The sequence below is a fragment of the Aethalodelphis obliquidens genome, unplaced genomic scaffold, assembly GCF_003676395.1.
Source record: "Aethalodelphis obliquidens isolate GAN/ISIS:26980383/991018 unplaced genomic scaffold, ASM367639v1 scaffold13, whole genome shotgun sequence".
NCBI lineage: Eukaryota > Metazoa > Chordata > Mammalia > Artiodactyla > Delphinidae > Aethalodelphis > Aethalodelphis obliquidens.
The window spans coordinates 27,791,228-27,812,732 of record NW_020837957.1 but is presented as its reverse complement, the minus strand read 5'-3'; the positions used below and the strand labels follow the sequence as shown (position 1 = coordinate 27,812,732).

The following is a 21,505-nucleotide window of genomic DNA, read 5'->3' as shown; positions in this document are numbered from 1 at the left end:
TCCAGAGCTAACTACTACCAATGTGTTAGGTATTTCTTTTCAGTAATGTATTCATATGTCGTGCACCAATTAAGTTTGTGTTTGGCTGCAAGTAAGAGAAAATCCAAATCAACAATAGTCTGAAATACTAAGTTTAACATACAAAGTTCTCTTCCCTTATGTAATAGCAATCCTAAGATAGGTAGTCCAGGGTTGGTATAGTGGTTTCATGAGGTATTCAGGTACATAGGTTACCACTCTGCCATCTCTAGGGTGTGGCCCTCATCCTCATGGTACAAAAGAGGGCTGATAGAACACATTTGCGCATGCTCACTTCGGCAGCACATATACTAAAATTGCAGTGATACAGAGAAGATTAGCATGGCCTCTGTGCAAGGATGACATGCAAATTCGTGAAGCGTTCCATATTAAAAAAAAAAAAAAGAACACATTTGTGCTTCAGACAGCTTGATATAGGAAAGAAGAGAAGAAATCACCATCCTCTATAGAGAAACTTTCAGGAAGTATCACTCAACACTTTTATTTATACCTCATTTGTCAGAACCTAGTCACATCGTTACAGCTAACTGCAAGAAGGGCAGGGAAATGTAGTTTTCATTCTGAGTAGCCAAGTACCCTGCTATAAAATTTAGGATTCTGTTGAGAAGGAAAAGGAGAAGACCAGAATTTAGGGTGGGATATTAGCAGTTATACCAGTCAGGATGTCCAGAGAAACAGAACCAATAGGACATATATATTAAGAGATTTATTTTAAGGAATTGGTCCACAGGATTATGGGGGCTGGCAAGTCTGAAATTTGTAGGGCAGGCTGGAATTCAGGCAGAAATTGATGTTTCAATCTTGAGGCAGAATTTATTCTTCAGGGAGCCTCAGTTTGTGCTCTTAAGGCCTTAAACTGATTGGATGAGATCCACTCACATTATCAAGGATAATCTCTACTTAATGTCAAGTGGTTGTAGAGGTTATATACACCTACAAAATACCTTCACAGCAACATCTAGATTCATGTTTGATTACATAACTGGGTACCAGAGCCCACCCAGATTGACACATAAGACTAAAGTGTTTATCATTAATATATTACATATACATACATATTAACATCTAACTCCTTCATTTTATTGTGAGCATACCCCAAATCATCAATTTTTTTTTTTAGTTAATTAAAAAATATTTATTTATTTTTGGCTGCGTTAGGTCTTCATTGCTGCACATGGGCTTTCTCCAGTTGTGGTGAGTGGGGCTACTCTTCGTTGCAGTGTGCAGGCTTCTCATTACGGTGGCTTCTCCTGTTGCGGAGCACAGGCTCTAGGTGCGTGGGCTCAGTAGTTGTGGCTTGTGGGCTCCAGAGCACAGGCTCAGTAGTTGGGGCGCTCGGGCTTAGTTGCTCCATGGCATGTGGGATCTTCCCAGACCAGGGCTCGAATACATGTTCCCTGGATTGGCAGGCGGATTCTTTTTCTTTTAATACACTTATTTATTTTATTTAATTATTTTTGGCTGTGTTGGGTCTTTGTTGCTGCACGTGGGCTTTCTCTAGTTGTGAGTGGGGTCTACTCTTCGTTGTGGTGCATGGGCTTCTCATTGTGGTGGTTTCTCTTGTTGCAGAGCACGGGCTCTAGGCACTCCAGCTTCAGTAGTTGTGGCTTGCAGGCTCAGTAGTTGTGTCTCGTGGGCTCTAGAGCACAGGCTCAGTAGTTGTGGCGCACGGGCTTAGTTGCTCCGCGGCATGTGGGATCTTCCTGGACGAGGGCTCAAACCCGTGTCTCCTGCATTGGCAGGCAGATTCTTAATCACTGCACCACCAGGGATGTCCCCAAATATTCTTATCAAACATGATATTTAATAAAATAGCTTAATATCCCAACATATCAAAATAACTTATTCATTACTATGTTTTAGGACATTAAAATATTATATACATGTGCTTATTTTTAACCATTTCTGATTATTCATTACTTTTCTAAAAGTGAGATTACTGATTCAACAATTATGAAGATTTTTAAGACCCTTATTCCTATTGCCAAAATGCTTTCCAGTAAGTTTGCACTGATTTATACTTACACTAACATATATGAATGCAGTGCCAGTCTCACTGTACTCTAGACATTAGGTTTCATGATTTTATCTTTACAATTAAATAATGACCATATTTTGTTTTTTACCTCTTTACTAACTAGTATATAAAAAATTATATCATTCACTGTATTTTTATTGACGATTTCTATTTATTTTGTTAATTTTGTTTTTACTTTTTGCCTAGGTTTCTACTGGGCTGTTAGCATTCTTCTGATTGATATATGAGGTATTTATATATTAAGAATATAAATCATTGTTGTCTTTCTTGTAAATGATTCCTAATTTGCTCTTTTTTCTTATTATAAAGTTTCTAGAATACAAATTACTTAAAGAAAGAAACTATATATACTTCAACTTTTCACTTAGGGTAAACAGTCAATCAAAATTAATAAATATATTATCATATTATTGGTGACTAAAATAAAGGGAACTGAAACATGAAGATTAGATTATTTTCATACACAAATGAAGCATCATTCCCACGGATGAGTCAGGTAACCAGTCATATCTTTCCAAAACAAGTGCTTGAGAAAACTCAATATTTTTCCCCTAAGAATTCTTACCTGTGTAATATTTTTCTTCATTTAGTAGTAGTATTACTAACTTTATTTTTTTTTAACTTGCTTTTTAAAAATTAATTAATTAATTAATTTCTTTTTGGCTGTGTTGGGTCTTCGTTTCAGTGCGAGGGCTTTCTCTAGTTGCGGCAAGCGGGGGCCACTCTTCATCGCAGTGCGCGGGCCTCTCACTATCGCGGCCTGTCTTGCTGTGGAGCACAGGCTCCAGACGCGCAGGCTCAGTAGTTGTGGCTCACAGGCCTAGTTGCTCCGCGGCATGTGGGATCCTCCCAGACCAGGGCTCGAACCCGTGTCCCCTGCATTGGCAGGCAGATTCTCAACCACTGCGCCACCAGGAAGCCCAGTATTACTAACTTTAGAGTCTCCTGACTGAATTGTTGTTTCTAAGATGTCAGGTCAACATTATGTTCAAATAAATTTTAAAATGATTAGTAAAATCATTTTAATGAATGAATTAAACAATGATCTTATAAGATGACTATTTCCTGCTTCTAAAAAAATTTAAAAATGAAAAAGCAGCAAATAAGGATTTGTGATGGCAGTAATAGCTGTTTGACACTGACATGCTATAAATAAATCTGTGAGATAATATAAACTGACTCAGGCATTTGTGATGCACATGACAGCTCAAAATGATTTCATTTCCTCAGTAGTTTTTAGATTTTCTTATTTCATTGACTATGAAAAGTACAGTCAACCCACACACTGTTCTTGGATTGATTTTAATGTAACCTGCCCAGAATTTTAGGTTGATTTTCAAAATTAGAAGTGAAATTGAATTCCAAGCAAGGTAACTGACTTGACCAATAATTTAAACTTGTATAGTATAATAATACTTGGAATTGTATCTCTCCCTTAATATATTTCAATTGCTTAGTTGAATCTAATTAACTCCAATAATTTTTTATGTTGGCAAAGCATCTAATTAGTTTTCATTCATAGTTCCTAAGTAATTAAAATGTTTAGTGGATAGTCATTTATTTACTTATAATAGTCTCACTTATCAAATTTATTACTTATTAAATGTATTCATATTTTCAAAAACTCTTTTATGGTTCTTTTTCTATGCTTCTTTGAGTCTGGTTAGACATCTTTTGATTGTTTACCAGCCATTTGCATTTTAGTTTTTGTTAAAAAGAAAAAAAATTCCCCCCAGTTTATCTTTTGCCTCTTCATTCTGTTTATGATATCTGGGGCATATATTCATTCTAAAATTTAAATAACCAAATTAACAATCTTATATTTTATGTTTTGGAGTTCCATGTGTTTTTTCTGGGTTTCATGTGCTTTCTTTTTTTGTTTTTTTGGGGGTACGTGGGCCTCTCACTATTGTGGCCTCTCCCGTTGCGGAGCACAGGCTCCGGACTCGCAGGCTCAGCGGCCATGGCTCACGGGCCCAGCCACTCTGCAGCATGTGGGATCTTCCCAGATCGGGGCACGAACCCGCGTCCCCGGCATCGGCAGGCGGACTCTCAACCACTGCGCCACCAGGGAAGCCCTCATGTGCTTTCTTACTGCAGGATTATATTAAAGTATCACACGTTTTCCTTTTTTATCTTTTTTCTTTTTATTGAAGTATAGTTGACGTACAATATTATATAAGTTACAGGTGTACAAAATACTGATTCACAATGTTTAAATGTTATACTCCATTTATAGTTATTATAGAATATTGGCTATATTCCCTGTGTTGTACAATATATCTTTGTAGCTTATTTTATACATAATAGTTTGTACCTCTTAATCCTTTCCCCCTATCTGGCCCCTCCCCCACTAGTTTGTTTTCTATATCTGTGAGTCTGCTTCTTTTTTATGTTCACTAGTTTGTTGTATTTTTTAGATTCCACAAATAAGTGATAACATACAGTATTTGTCTTTCTCTGTTTGACTTATTTCACTTAGTATAATGCCCTCCAAGTCCATCCATGTTGTTGCAAATGGCAAAGTTTTGTTCTTTTTTATGGCTGAATAATATTCCACTGTGTGTGTGTGTGTGTGTGTGTGTGTGTGTGTGTATTTATATATATATACACACTGCATTTTCTTTATCCATTCATCTGTTGATGGACAATTAGATTACTTCCATATCTTGGCAATTGTAAATAATCTCACCTTTTCTTATAGTACTTTTTGGCATCATTGTTTCAAGTTAAATTTTGGTATCTATGGAGATGATTTTTCTATGTTTGACCTATTAATGTGGATATAGTATATGAATAGGTTTCCCAACCTTAAATTGTCTTACATTCCTTAAATAAATTGCCACATATTATTTTAATATATTTCTGGATCTTTTAGGAATTTTGCATTGATTATTATAAGTGATATTATTCCATAATTTTCTCTTTTATGCTATCTTTAGTTAAATTTTGGTGATCATATTATGATGGCTTCTTAAATTGCATCTGGAAGCTTTCTTCTTTCTCCAATATGCCAAAATGATAGATCTTGAATGCTTTCTCAGTTTCTTCCAAGGCTAAAAATCTGTGTAGATTTTCTGTCTTTTTTTGAGCCTGTTTTGGTAATTTATATATCTCTAGAAGTTATTCATTTCATCCAGGTTTTCTACTGTATTTATATGTAGTTGCATAAAATACTACCTTATTAATTTCTGTTGTTTTTTCTGTCTAATATTGTGTACTTATGCTTTTCTCTCCATTAAGCTAGTGTGTGGGTGGTTTTGTTTTTAAGAATTAGCCCTTAGATTTATCAGTTTTATTCTTTTTCTGACTTCTAATTAAGTTCCACTATTGCCTGTATTAATTCCTTTCTTCTACTTTCTTTGGATTCAATTTAATGTTATTTTTCTAACTTCTTGAGTTTGTGTTGTTCTCTATAATTTATCCAGATCAGAAGACTGTAGGAAAATATTCTATTTACTTTCTTGACTTTAAAAGTAGATTCTGCATGTTTTGAGAGTTTGGATCTAAGTAAAAGGACAATTTTGTAAGAGTGTTAGACATCTTCCTTAAGCATGTAATTGTTTAAGTGCAGGTATATTTCTATTTTAATTTTTTATCTAGCTCTCTTGCCTGACTAAAGTTGACCATAAATTGAATGAAAAGAGGTAAGCTTCAGAACTTTTTATTTGAAAACCTTTTAGGGAAAAATACTGTATTTTTTGGTGTGGAAGTATTTTTTCCTAATATCTTCCTGATTTGGAAATGTATTATTTAATTGATTGGGATACTGTTATCATAAAATATAGAATCAGAATAGAATTGAAATTCTCAGATTAGAATTAAAATTCTTGTGATAATACTGGCTAAATTTGGAAGTAATTAAGAAACCATTGTGTGTAAGATGAATCACAAACACTGAAAGTAACTCATGCAATATTAACATGATAGAAACGTATACTTCTCATATCTAACTAGCTGGATTCAAAGTAGTCTTAATATAGGAATTTATAGTATAAATAATATACATATCACTGGAGAAGAGTATGTAGATAATTCCAATCTCAAAATAGCTCCTGCAATAAACCACTAAATTGAGACAAACCAAGTTCCCACCCCCCTACTCCCCCCCACCAAAAAAACACAAAGAAACAAAACTAGCAGTACATGGAGTGGGGAGTGGAAATATCATAGTTTGTTGGGTTTCTGAATTTTGAAAGACATATTATATACCTTGGTTGTCTCAACTGCATTTCAAATGTGACATGTCCAAATTGAAAATTATCTTTTTTTCAACTACAAAGCATCAGCCTTCCATTTTTTACCTATTAGAATTCTGGGGTATGAAGAGGAATCACCTTTATCCCTTCTTCCAAGTCTTCATACTCAGTTGGTAACCACATCTTGTTCATTCTACCTCCTAATTTTCTCTCAAATCCATCTTCTTATTTCTATCTTCGCCATTTTTTCCTTAGTTTGGATCTCTTTTTCTCCTTAATTATTCCAATGACCACTTTACAGGTCTTCTTTCTTCCAGTCTCTTCTCTAAGATACTTTTCCACACTATGCAGCTAGAATAATCTTAACAAAACAGTCCTGGACTTCCCTAGTGGTCCAATGGTTAAGACTACATGCTTCCAATGCAGTGGGTGCAGGTTCGATCCCTGCTCAGGTAATAAGATCCCACATGCCGCACGGCAAGGCCAAAAATAACCCAGAAACAACAAACAAAAAACAGTCCTATAATATGTTTACCTTTGATTTAATATATTTAAAATATTTAATATGTTTGCCTAAATGGCTTTCCCCGTCCTTGGCATGGCTTACAGGTTCTTCATGTCCTGGCCTTCCTATACTTTTCCAGCTTTATCTTCCTCTACTGTTCCACATGCATTTAGTGCTTTAAACACCTGAAGTTCCTTGCAATGCCCTGTATCAGTTAGTATTCTTTGTGCTTGATCCCACCTTCTCCTGCCTCTTCCTTGATGGCCCCTGATTCATTGATTATTCCCAACCTCTTATTTTCAAAGTGCTAAAGTTACTTTTATCTTAAAAACAACAGTAACTTCAAGCTACCACTGTCTCTTTTTCAGTCAGGCTCCTTAAAAGAACAAGTTCTACTTCTTTACTTCCTGTTCACCTTTCAACCCACTGTAGTCTAGTTTCTGTCCTTACTACTACTCTAAAGAAAACACCAATTGACAAAAACTACCAATAAAGTCCTAATGTCCAAATCCAATGTACTAGTCTAAGTGTGAACCTTGACATTTCAAACAGCATTTGACACTGTTAACCGCTACTACTTACCTAAAAACAAACATACTTATTTTTCTGTGCCTTGTAGAAAACATGAAAAATATGAGTTAAAAGATAAAAATAATAATCACCCCTTAACCATAACCACTATTAATACATACTTATTTCCTTCAAGTCTCTTTTTCTATGTACTTGTAAGTATAGAAAATTGGATGTTATATTTATAAATTAATATTCTGGTTTTTTTTCTTATAAGTATCTTCTCTTGACATGAAATAGATGTTTTGAAAACAATTTTAATCATTTCATAATGTGTTATATAGATGTACCATAATTTAGCCTTTCTGCTGTTGACATTTAGCTAGTTTTCAGTTTTCACTTATATATCTAGCTCTCTGACAAACATTTTTGTAGACAAATCTTTGTCTCAGATTCTTCTTATTTCTCAATGGCAGGTCCCAAGAGGGGAAAGGACTAGTTTAAGGATATAAAGTTATAAACATTCTTGACATAGATTGCCTAATTACTTCCTGGAAAGGTAATTTACACTCCTACAGCAACATACAAGGATCCCAAACTTACCATTCTCTTGCTAACTGTTGAATTTTTTTTTACAAACTTTTAAAAATCCTTGCCACTTTGATAGGTTAAAGTAGAATCTCAGCCTTGATTTGCCCTTCTCTGATTAGTGGTGATTATACATTCACCACTGTCTCCTCTTATCTTTGGCCTCCTAGTTCTCTTACTTCTGAATATTCCTTTTCAGTCTCCTTCTCCGGCTTTTCTTTCTCTGACTATTCCACAGTATTTTGTCTTCAGCCTCTTGAATGTCCCACAGGCCTCACAAACGCAGTATGTCCTAAACTGAACTCATCCCCACTCCTGAGCTTGCTTCAATTTTTGGCTAATGACGTCATCCACAACCCAGGCACTTCAGTCAGAATCCTGAGTCTTCTAAGATGACTCCCTCCTCTCACCCAAAATCAATGTTTCTCCAATCCACATCTTAAACCTAATATGGCCACTCCTTCTATCTCCACAGCCATTGCCCTAGTTCAAGCCTTTATTATTTTAACACTCATCACTAGTCTACCTGCTTTGAACCCTGCTCTACTCAATTGTACATACTGCTTCCAGAGTGATCATTCTAAAATGCAGATCTGATCATGCTCCTCTCTGTACTATATGTCCCTGTCCAACTTCATCTCTTGCCCTCCCCATCCATTCCCTTCTACTCTTCAGCCATATGGAACAAGAATTCCCCACTGCTTCTAAACTCTTTTTCTGCCGAATATGCCTCTTCCTTTGTCTTGTGAACTCTTACTAGTCCTAAAATAGTAAAGGAGCCTATCCAAGTATCATTCCATCATTTCTCTCTCCTGTGTACACTGATTACACTTCATACAGAGCTTTATTTTGACACAACTTAAAAAGTTTTAACAATCTCTCACTAAACTGAGATATTCAAGGACAGATACGATGCCATTCATCCTTTAATACCCAGAAATATCATGGGCCCTCAAATATGTGTGGAATAAATGTTATTTTTGATAGCAATTAAAAAATTCCTTTCTATCTTCTGCCACCATATCTCAATCTACCTAATGTCTCTGTTACCAAATCCTCTTCCGTTCCCCATTTCTAAGGTTGACAGAACTATTGTAATTGCATCTTGAGATCTGAGTGCTTCTCCAAAACAGGCCATCTTCATTACTGCTGACAGTTACCTTTCTGAAACACCTGGTTATGTTACCTAGTAACTTAAGAAACAAGTTTGATGACTACCCATTGTGAGCAGTCGGTGGTTATTTCCCCAAGAATGTGCAAACAGATTGTCCAGGGAGAGTTAAAAATAAATAAATGAATGCATAATGGAAAGAGACATGATGCCTACCAAATCCAGAGCTTTGACTATTTAAACATTTAAGCATAGTATTTAATAACTTCCAGAATCCAACTCCAACTCAGCTTTTTAGTCTTATCTTCTACCACTCTTTGTCTGCATCCTCAACACACATCCTGGTCACCATTCCTTAAGGTGCTCCTATGTCTAGAATGCCCTATCACCAAGCAAATTCCTACTCATCCTGGAAAGCCAGCATCAGCTATTACTTGATTGCTGCAAGAGATGGTACAAAGGGGCTTTAGACTCTCTCCATAATCTTCATCAGTCCTCCACCAAGAACTCAAATTTAAAAAAAATAAGATTTTTTTTTTGTATGGATGGAGTTTTTGAGTCTTAGGTAAACTATGTATAAAAGCATGTTTTAAAAATGTTTGTATTTTTATTGATCTGTAACATACAATCTAAGGAAAAGCAAAGTACTTCCTATAAAAGTTCATCTTCAAGTCAAGTTGCCTGGCCTACACTTCCAACTAGATTGCAGCCACCAAGCCCCTTTATAGAAATTCTGAAGCTTCACTGAATATTACTTGCCCTTAAGAAGCTTTCTCTAATCTTTTCTTCCTGACAATCTGTTCATAGCTTTTCCCTCTGAGCTATTACAACTCTGACCATATACAATTGCTATCTTACCAAACAATAGCATAATGTGTTATTTCTCTCTTAGTTTCTTCCACTAGGGTAGCTCATCCAGGGTAAGGATGCTACATCAGTCTCCTTATGTATAAAATAAAGATAAGACATATCTCATAGAACTGTTGTGAGAATTAGATGTTAATGCATATTTAAAGCACTCAGCACAGTGTCTAACATTTAATAAGTGTTAAATAAATTTTAGTAGTTATTTTTCAGTATATGTTTGTTGAATGATAAAGAACTAGCCCAGAGTCCTGCAGGAAACAGACTGGTAGATGTGTTGTTCACAAAAGGGCATGATAAGAAAACACGTCCTGAAATTACCTAAGAGGTCATACTTAAGGACTTAAGTCCTTCCCTACTATCTATTTGCAAATGTGACATGAAAGAAATGAAGCTTCAATTATAAATTTGTGAACTTCTGAGGTAGTTTATTAAAAATAACAAAACAATTTCACATTTGGAGAAAAAGAAAACACACTGTCTTGGAAATCTGTGCTGTTTCTGACTCTATCATATATTATTTCTTTATGCTACAAACTATCTATGAATGAATTTGTTTTCAGATTTTATGATAAAAGTCAAATGAAGTGTGTTGTGTGGTAGAGATAACATCTAACTGAAATTAAGGAATACTGGATTCTAACTCACAAATCAGTGTGGGACCCTGGGCAATTTTAAAATTCCTCTGGGCTTCAGAGTCCTCCTTGGGAATTTGAAGGGATTAAACTAACCTCTAAATTCCCATCCAGCTTTAAGACACAAAGTTCTTACAATACTGTTTTTGACCTTTTTCTTATATGGTTTTCCCTCCTCATTAGAAACTGAACTCTTTTGGGTGGCAGGAATCAAACCTTATTTATCTTCACACTTCAGTGCCTAGAACAAATGTGTTTCTTGACTGTTTGAATGAATGAGTGTCCCTTGCAGAGCTTCTAGTTAAAAAAGGTATGGTATAACAGGTTAGTAGCTAATATTAACATTAATATGTTATTATATAAGAATACCAAATGATTGTACATCAATATAATTGTTGATATTCAATATAGTTACAGGTTCTCGCTAATGTTGATCATTTGTTGAAAACTTTGTGAATTTATTATTTTTTTATTTTTATTTTTGGCCGCGCTGCACAGTTTACAGGATCTTTGTTCCCTGACCAGGGATTAAACCTGGGCCACAGCAGTGAAAGCACTGAGTCTTAACCACTGGACCGCCAGGGAATTGCCCGAAACTTTGTTAATTTAGAAAAGGAATTCTAAGCCAAAATATTTCCTTCTGGTCTATTTTAGAGAAATTATTAGTTAGTTACAAAGCTTTGAGAGGTGCCAACTCTACTAAATCCCATCACCCTAAGGGTAACATCCACCAATATCAAGTAGGTAACCAAGTGTTCACTCCCCAGTAGAATTTTGCAAAAAAGATGTTTATCTTTGCCTTTCTACCAAAATTACAGACTGAAAGACAATCTGATCAAGGAAATAAGGAACTAGAGCATATAGACAAATAGAAAAGCAAACATACATGTATGTGCACACACATGCACACAATTTAACTCTATAACTCAATTGCCTCATGTACCCATTTTCAAGGTAATATTTAGTGCAGGATTACTGCAGATGCAGTTCAAAAATATCTCTACCATGGAATGAAAAATGGAGAGTGATTAATTATAGAGGAAGTCTATATAGATAAAACAGATGGACAGTTTTCCCACTTTTTTTCAACAAGGGCAGATGCCTTTCCGCGGATATATCCCAAAAAGAGTTACAGGAAATTCCACTTCTCCTGTTTTAGCAAAAATGTCAGTGAAATTTGAGATGCATTTACTTGACAATTTCCTGGACGTGAATTGTTGGGAAAGCGAAGGTTTTTTCTAATATTAAGCTATCAGCCTCAACCATACCAACCTGCGTTTGAATGTTACAAATTAACTCTACATAAATTGACACAAGCACAATAAGTTTTTTTATTGTTAAATTATGGTTACCATATGCAGAGCAAAAAGTAAAGGGACTGTTCTACTTGTGCATTCACATTTTAAATTACTGAATGATAAACAAGTAAATGAATGATCAGTTAGGAAAGGAAAACTAAAGCAAGGGTTTCCTTACAAGTCTTCTAATTTCTCTAATAATTATAGAAACCATGCTCAAGATTTTTAGAAAAACACTTTTTTCTACATGTGATATATTAATAAACAAACTATGTTTACTTCAGTAAATTGGAAAGACTTCCTCAATATTAAGGATAGTCTAATAGGCTAATGCAATTATCACTTGGATATAATATAAGCATCAAAAAAATAAAGGGGTGGCATAGTTTAACATTTTCCAAAGTGTTAATACTCTTAATGCTGAGTTTCTAGTTCCAGAATTGTCCATTCCCCTTGGGGTGAACAATCCTCAGAGGAAAAACTAGCCATGGTGATGCTTGCTGAGGAATCATCGAATGGAGATGTTAGTTCACTCCATCTGTTTAAAGTGTCAACATGTGCTTTACCCTGAGGTTTTGAGCTGTCTCGTGCTAAAAGTAGTGTCTGATTGATTAGATACTGTGCTAAATTTAAGTCTTCAGGAATAGAATTTGTAATATTTAAGTTTGAATCCTCTTCAGAGAGCAGTTGCTTTAATAGCGTCCAATCTTGTTTTGCAAAGTGTTGCTCATCTTCAAAATCCATGTCTGTAACATGTGTTTCTGATTCCATTTTCTGCTCAAATGCTTCTGTTACATCCATTTCATATATTGGAGAGAGGGTTTTTGAAGGCCGATGGTCATACATGTAGTTTTGTGCCACTGTGTCACAATCATCTATGTCTCCTGAAATAATTCATAATACTAAACAATGTAAAAACTGCACATGTTGGTACCCCTCAGAGTTCTGTAGAACAATATTAACACAATATAACAGTTATTGTCCAAAAAAAAACAGAGAATGGGAAAAATAACATTTATACAAAATTGACAAGATTTCTGAGGCATTTCTTTTTCTACGTTTGAAAAAAAAAACTCAAAGGTAATGTTTAGCAGCAAAATCAACATAGGCAACTAACAATAATTCTCCAGTTTAATTTGAAAACTTGTGATACAGAAAACAGAAATTATTTAAACATAAACAGAACGCGCACATGTATCTAATTCACTATAATAGAAACTTAAAGAGAAAATAAGAGGCGGTTATTTGATGGTGACTTTTAAGGTAAGTCAGTTTCAAAGGGAGAATAAATACATTTTATCTAAAGACTTACTTTATCTAAAGACTTATATATTGCACATGCAAAGGAGGATGCAAGCAAGGACAAAAAAAAAGTACAACTTTAAAGAGTTCCCTATTCTTGTGATTTTGCTGAACAGGGACTACTGATAAGTATTTTTCTTAGTTCTGGTATACATTAGCTACTCAGTCAGCCACTATTGCATATTTTAAATGTGTGTAATGGTTCAAATTACTATAATAAGGAAGACAAACACACAAAACAATTAGACAGGAAACCATCTATACATATGAAATAAGCCTGGGATTTTTTCATATATTATCATTGCTTCTAAATATAATCTCTTTTAGGAAATTTATCTTTTTACTTGAAAATTTTAGAATAGAATTATAGTGATCCTGAAAGTCTTAATCTCTGTAAAATGTATATAAATTTTAATAATTAATCTAGTTAAAATAGTTCAGTGCTTTTAGTTACATATTACTATACTTATTGCACAGCCCTCTTAGATATATATTAGCATAGTTCATAAATCATATCCAATGTATAATAAAATTTCTAATAGTCAATAATTCCTATGTTAAATTAGACATAAATAACTAAATAATAGCAAACTAAGTTTTTCCCTTTATTCTTTCATGTAAAATCTCTTAGTAGGTTAGCTCTAATAAACCACCCAAATTTTTACTAGATATGAATTTTTCACTAAGATTTTAAGTGAACAATAAAGAGTAACGAGCTATTTTCATTCTATTAAGAAATTTCAGTTTTCATTTAAAATTTGAATCTGTTGCTTAAGTAATTATTCTATCTAACTAAAATATAACATTCAGGGCTACCTACAACTTTAAAATTCTATAAACTCATTTTCTTATGGATTTAGCATTTCTATATCTGTACATTACCTGCAGATAAAGCAATATTAGCTTTCTTGGTAGCTGCAGAATGGCTCTCTTTCACTTGACCTTCTGGAGGCAGAACTTGACTCCAATAAGAGTCCAGAGATTTTGTAGAGCTGTTCTTTGGTATGTCAGAATTGGGGTCTCTTTGATGAAGTTCCAGATGACATGGTCTTTCTTGAGATTTTATATCACTATCTGAAAGTTTGCTGCGTGGCTGAAAGTCATTAACCACATTGCTTCCACTGTTTACTTTTTTATCTTCTGGAGGAAGCTGTCTGCCTCCTCTGGACAGGACATCTGTTGTGCTCTCTTTTTCTGTGGCTGAAGCACTCTGTTTATCTTTTCTTGAAGAGTCAATGCTACTAAGACCCAAGGGAGAGCTTTTGTTTTTATATACACTATTGGCTTTCTCTTGTCTACATTCTAAAATACTACCTTTACTTCCTTGTGAGTATCTGGAGTAGCAGACCCTTCCGTGATGTTCATGAGAAACACCATCAAAAACATCAGAAGGTGAAGGCGAATCTACAGAAGGCTGAAAGGGAGCATGGACTTCCCCTTCATCAGATCCTAGTTCTTCACATTCATCTACCGAAAGTAAAACTGACCTTTTAAAATTTTTAGTTGCACGAAACTCGTGACTTTCATTTTCAGTTGCATCTTCAAAAGCTAAATTAATTATTCCCTGAAACTGCTGAAGAGCTGGGTTAGATGTAGAGAAATTTTCTGCAACATTTTCAGCTTCAGACCTTTCATCTTCTGTTTCATCTGCTGAGGAAGAAACCTGATCTACTTCCTGAGCAAACTGGATACTGCCTCGTGGAATATTTTCTTTTTCCCTAGGGTGGACTCTTGTAGATCGAGACCAAATTTCTGGCCTTTTCCTAGGAATCTCATCATCACTTGTCGAATTAACTTGGAAAAGATCATTACTACTTTGCTTTTTCATTTTCACTTCAATTCTTAAGTTACTATCATATATTTTTAATTCTTCAGGAGTACTGGTGTCACTGCTACTTCTTCCAAGAAAATCATGGCACAGCATAGTGCCACATTTAGAAATACCCCTGTCATTTGACCCATCATCATCCTGAGACCCTCCAGCATCATAGTCTTCAGATCTAGGCTTTATGTCATCAGAGGATGTTGTAGCACTGCCACTGTCAGATTCAGGACTCTCTCTCTGATGCAGAACACTGGTACTCAAATTCCAGTGACTCATGAATGGAGCTTCTGGAGTTTCATGGCTCTCTGGAGTTTCTGTTGTTTCCATGTCTTTAGGAGAATTTTTCCCTAGTATTTGTTCCAAAAAACACTTGGAGGAAGTATTTGAGTCTACTGTAGCATGTTTGTCTCCATTCATGGCAGAGTCATCAGAAAACTGATGGGGAACTGTCTGTTCTTCCACATGAATTCTAGATTTTCTGTCATCTTGACCAGAATTTAAGGTACCATTTGTCTGTTCAGGAACACAAGGTAAAACATCTTTCACACATTTAATGTTTAATTTTTTGTTTGTATCTTTTCTCCCTGCTTGCTTCTCCCTATCTGACACTGAATGGACTTGCTCTACATTTGTTGAATCTAGGTCACAAACTGGATTAGAGTTCAAAGAGTTTTCATTTGGATTTGAAATCATGGATTTTAGAGCAGTGGTGCTATAAAATTCTGGATCTACATTATCACTCTCATCAGAATGACAATGTATTTTAACTGTGTTGCATTGATCTGTTTTTTTGTGACCAGAAAAATTTGTTTCACTTTTATCTGAACAAATCTGTTTTGATTCCAGTTCATGTTTTATTAATTTATCTAGATTTGAAATATTTTGGCATTCTAACACCAACTTCTCTTTTTCTTGATTGTTTAATGGCTTTTGTGGGTCAAGTATGCATGGTGACTGACATGCTTCTGTATCACTGATTTCGGCTGTGAGATTAATTAGAGGTTCATGAGGCTTCTGTTCAGAAACATTGCCTTTGTTGTTATTATCACATACATCACGAAGCACACTTTTTTGGACAACAGATGGTTCACTTTTTAAAGGTCTCAGAGAAGAAGGCTGAGTCTTCAATATAACCTGTCCAGGAAGTGTTTTCTGTTTTGAATCCTTATTATTCAAAGTTTCACCTTTCTTAGATTGATTTAGGTTTTTAGGCATTGCTACTATTTTTGCACTAATCTTAGGCAATGTTGTTTGTCCTTGCTTGACAATTTTTCTCTTAGGTGTTTGTTTATCTGTAGTTACACTGTGGTCCAATTTTGTCACATTTTCATCAGACTGCCTTGAAGACCCTGAAGATTTTACTGAATGTGGTGACTCTCCTTGGGATCCTAAGTAAAGAAAATTCAAAAATATACCTTCCAGTTTGTGAGTGAAATTCAATATTTGTTTTTAAATCCCTTTAGAAGAAATAAAATAGATAACAATGAAATGGTAACATAATGATCAAACGGACAATTACAAATTAGGCGTTAGTGATGTGATAAAATAAAAAAAATTTATTACAAATATAGAGGAAGTATTCCAGTATCTTAAGTAAAATTATTAAAATAGGATCTCTCCTCCTCAAGTAAAGAGCATTGATCCTATGCCAGAATTGGATTTGCATAAATATATGGGGGTAGAAAAATCTGATTTTCTTATGCCAAAAGAGCAGTAAGGGTCTTTCTTCCCTTTGAAGTTCTAGGGGGAAAAACAGACTGTTCCACATAGCTGAAAAGCAGAATCAAGCTAAAACACAAAATAGAAATGTTGAAATTGTTGCAATTTTTTTCCTCAAACAGTAACAAAGCTAATTTATTTCTCATAGCCAGATCATTATTATTGTAGGTCATTAGGGTTAACAACTTAGATCTGCAGTTGAAACTAAAGCTGGTAACTGGAAAGAAAGAGGATTAATTTTGGGAATTCATTTGTTTATAATGGTTGAAATCCTAGAGATGATATTTTGAGCATTTAAATATGTCAAACAGAATTATCAAATCGTTTTAAATGTTTAATTTTTAGCTGTCACTAGAACATGAATAACTTTTCTCTGGCTTACTTTTAAATTTACTTTCAGTATTAATTCATTACCTACCTCAAAATTGGTTTTAGCATTTTACACACTGCTCTTACATATGTGAATGCTTAATGCATAAAGCAAATTAATTTTTAAAATCAGTTATTATATTAGCAAATTATGCAATCTGATCAGTATTCTTCTCTTTATTAGAATATGGAAAAACAACAGGCATAGCACAGAGCCCAGAGGGAAAATTCTTCCTCCCTACGTATTACAGCTCTCTAGATTGTACCATTACTTTTTAAAGAGCTCTTTAGTGTTGGTTTTGCAGATGGAATTCTTATATTTATCAATGAAACTTTGAAGAAGCACAGGTATAATACACAGAAGGACCAGAAATGCAGATAACCTAGTGACTCCCTTAATTATTTTTTTCACAAAAGAAAATAAAAACTAAACTCACACCCCAAAACACCAAAATACTTGTCTGAAAAGTGGAAGAATAAAATCTCATCTCTAAAATATGAAATGAATGTAAAATGAGTGAAACCACGTTATACTTTGCTTATTTGTTGCTAAAGTTCCAGAATCAGAGTTCTGCTTATTCAATTTAAACAAGGAAGTAATACCTGGGAGTATTTCAACTTTACCTTGAGTTTTAGCAAGATTAACTGTGGCATTCTTTGTCCTCTGCTGAGCTGTACCACATCCATTGCCATTTCCTCTTTTCTTTAAAATTGCCTGTGGTACTGGATCACTGTATCCTTTGCTGGTGACCTTCTTTAGCACACTAAGAAAAATTATTTGCGTTCAGTATTACACTGAGATTCCAAAACATAATTTTTTAAAAGACCCATACATGAAATATATTTTTCACAATACTGTAAATCAACTATACTTCAATTAAAAAAAAACAAAAAAAGTATTTTTTCTCAAAGAAATAAAAAATATATCTCTTTTCTGAAAATAGAAAAAACCATAGGTTCTTAAGTGTTTAAGTTTATAAAACTGTAGATCAACTATGGTAAAGCAATGCATAATAAGGTACCACAAGTATAAATTATTCTTCTACAATTTTGTATCAATCGTCATTTTACATAATAAATAAGAAAAGTTTTTAAATATCATTATGTAAATATACTAAATTTTCTAACAAAGGAAAGATATTTTAACAATATTTAGCTAGAAGTTAGTATATAATTAACTTCCAGAGAAAGCTAATGTCTAGGTAAAACAATGAATGCTTACCTGTTATTTATATTAGTTTCTTGTTCATGAATGCTTTTTTTATTGGAAGTTCCATTGGTAACTTTTGAAACAGGTCGAGATTTTACTGCTATAAATTAAGAAGAGTGAGCCATGAGATTGAGGAATAAATACGTAATAAGTATGTATAAATTCACTGGTCATACACTATATACAAAATTAAATGTTACGGTGAGAAAAACTGTTTTTTCTCAGTTTGCATGAATATATGTTACTAAAATCTTTTTGCATTTGAAACTAAATAAAAGTTGAAACATAGGTTCATTTTTTTCTAGGAACTTTAACTGTTCCTAAAAAGCTCCTCAATAGCTATTAAAAATTAGAGTGTTAAAACCCACCTACAGTGGAAGTTTTGATACTTTCTACACTGTTTTTCACAGTCTGTCCTGGAGAGTCACAAAGGGAAAATTTATGACCAGAAGGCTTCTCTTTTATTGACCCATTTTCTTTTGGTTCATCCAGACAGTCAGTGGAAGTCAGTAATTCCATACTTGAATTTGTAGATCTGCTGGAGGGCCCTGAAATCCTGAGGCATGGAGAATCTTTGCCTGTCACTTTCTTCAAAGGCTTTGCTTTGGCATGCACGTTTAAGTTCCCAGTGAGTACCTTGGGTCTGGCACCTGTAATTTGACCTTCCTGATTTCTCACTCCTTTTCCATTTACTGAATTTTTCTGTCCATTTGCTGCTGCTGCTGCTGATCTTTCCACAACTTGTCTAGGTGACATGTTTGCTGACTTTGCATTATCACCGTTTTCTGTTTTGGGCTTTATTATAGGTTTGGGCTTTCCAGAAACATTTTTTCCCACAGTTTTTAATTCTTTTGTACTCTTGGATGCGGTTTTTGTACCATCCTTTTCCTTTAAATCATCATGCTTCAAAGTTTTATTTATAGAATTTCTATTAGTACTTGATGAATGTCCAGACGCTCCTAATCCATCAGATTTCATCTTTTGATTCGTAGAGGGACAACTCCAATACTCTTTCTTGTTACTTTCTCTCCAAGATTTGTTTTTTATAGCACCAGGGTCAGAAACTTGTCTCCTTTGCTACAAAGAAGAAAAAAAATACTCTGTAACTTGACTGAAGTCTTGGACATAATACTTTATGTTTCAATAGCCAGTTTTTCAAAGAGGAAAAAGCAGCAAAATTCAGATTATGATTTAGGGCCACTTAAAACTTGAAAGATCTGGGGTCATTTGAATGTGTCTTTGATCACATTACCTTAATCAAATCTGAAATAAAACATACAAAATTAACAGGAAATTCTACTTTAAGAGGCATACTATTTAACTTTATGAAGTTATGGTAGAGATGAATACTTAATGGTGTCAGGATGCCTTGGGTGAATGATAGCAATATCCAACATTTTTCGAGGGCCCACTCCCAGGTTCTGTGCTCAGATGCTTTTCATGTATCATCTCACTTAATCCTCACAACAATTCTATGAGACAGCTCCTGTTGTTATCTCCATTTCTTCAACAAGAAACTGGGGATTAAAGCAGGTATGTAACCCAAGGCCACATGCTGATAAGGGATTGAACTAGGACTTGAGCTCAGGATTTACTGCTTTAAGCAGGTAATCATCTGTATGTTAATGATTTTCACCAAAAATTCTCTCTTCAATCCTATCCCAAATTCCAGAAATTTTATCACTAAATATTTAATCCTCTGGAAGCAAGGGCGGGGGGGGGGGGGGGTGGGGGGGGGGGAAGCCCCTGGGAAAGAACACATTACACCTGAAAAGTTTTCTTTTTTTATTTTTTTGGCTGTGCAGCATGGCACGTGAGATCTTATTCCCTGACCAGGGATCGACCCCATGCCCCCTACATTGGAAGCACGGAGTGTTAACCACTGGACCACCAGGGAAGTCACAAACCACAACATAGTAATACAGTACTGGTTGTCTGGAGAAAGGAAAAGGGGTCCTAAAAACAGGTGAAATAGATAAAAAGGGGAAAGTAGAAGGGCACTAAAGACAATGCACCTACTTTATAATTTTGCTTAGAACAACGTTGTATGGAAGGGAATAACAAAATTTTAAAAACTGGTAGGAATTACAGAATAAATTTTTAAGAATATATTGCCATTTGTTATATAAATACTCCCTTTTGGAAGCTGTATGAGACAGCGTCTGTGTTGTCTTCATCTTTGTATCCCTTAGCACCATGCCCATCACATACTGGGTACTCAAGAACATGTGATGATGGCTATCAAATCTGAGCACATATTGATATACAGTTCAAGGTCTAGTTGTTTCTAAATATGAAAGCTTCTAATTACAATTAAAATTTGTCTAAGATAAAAATAACATAAATATGTGTGTGTCTATATTCACACATACATATGTATATACATAATAAATAACCTAGTTAAGTTTAGCAAAAGCAAGGTATAATAATAAAGGAATCATTAGATTCTTGTTCTAGCTTTGCTTTTAACTGAAGAATAGAAGATAGGATATTTAAGAAATCATTACTAACATCTCTGGGCCTCAGATTACTCATGTCTAGGGGTGGAGACTGGTCCCATTCAGTGCTGTGTACTAGGATTCTCTGTAATACTTATAAAGTTCAAATAGGCTAGGTCCAAATAGGCTAGATCAAATCTTAGCTCAAAAAAAATAACATTTCTCGGCTTCCCTGGTGGCGCAGTGGTTGAGAGTCCACCTGCCGATGCAGGGGACACGGGTTCGTGCCCCGGTCTGGGAAGATCCCACATGCCGCGGAGTGGCTAGGCCCGTGAGCCATGGCCGCTGAGCCTGCGCGTCCGGAACCTGTGCTCCGCAACGGGAGAGGCCACAACAGTGAGAGGCCCACATACCGCAAAAACAAACAGGCAAACAAAAAAACCATTTCTCTATTTTTAATACCTAAAACCAGGAAGACTCTGATGTTAGACCTCTTCCCACCCTTAAAACTAATCCTTCTTAATTCACTCTATCCTTGAATCTATCTACTTTAAAGCATCATGCTATGGGTGAGATCTATGTAGTATATGGGGTGCTCTACCCCTTTAGAAATTTCACATTAACATAGTATACCATGGTGAGGATTCAACGTATATGCATTTTTAGGCAATCTATGACTTACATCTACAAAGTTTATGTATGTTTCTTATATACAACTAACCAGTTGGGAATGGTCACCACATGCTATTGACAAAGATGAAGAAAAAAGAGTAACACTCTAAAGCCCTCCTCTTGGGACTTCCCTGGTGGCACAGTGGTTAAGAATCTGCCTGCTAATGTAGGGGACATGGGTTT

The 21,505-nt window shown here is 35.0% G+C and overlaps 1 protein-coding gene and 1 non-coding gene across 2 annotated transcripts in view; one reads left to right on the top strand and one right to left on the bottom strand.

The window, feature by feature from the left end:
* The first annotated feature begins 305 nt into the window (after positions 1–305).
* LOC113624622 (U6 spliceosomal RNA) lies at positions 306–412 on the top strand. Its single transcript, XR_003434411.1, has one exon. It is a non-coding gene; the product is annotated as a U6 spliceosomal RNA (small nuclear RNA).
* Positions 413–11,794: 11,382 nt separating this feature from the next.
* Positions 11,795–21,505, bottom strand: part of BTBD8 (BTB domain containing 8) — a 91,592-nt gene continuing 81,881 nt past the window's right edge. The window contains exons 14-18 of the mRNA XM_027114324.1: positions 18,581–19,289; positions 18,225–18,312; positions 17,627–17,766; positions 13,972–16,302; positions 11,795–12,671 (exon numbers count right to left, since the gene is read on the bottom strand). Coding sequence (XP_026970125.1) covers positions 12,202–12,671; positions 13,972–16,302; positions 17,627–17,766; positions 18,225–18,312; positions 18,581–19,289 — 3,738 coding nt within the window. The 3' untranslated portion in view covers positions 11,795–12,201. The remainder of the gene's footprint in view (positions 12,672–13,971; positions 16,303–17,626; positions 17,767–18,224; positions 18,313–18,580; positions 19,290–21,505) is intronic.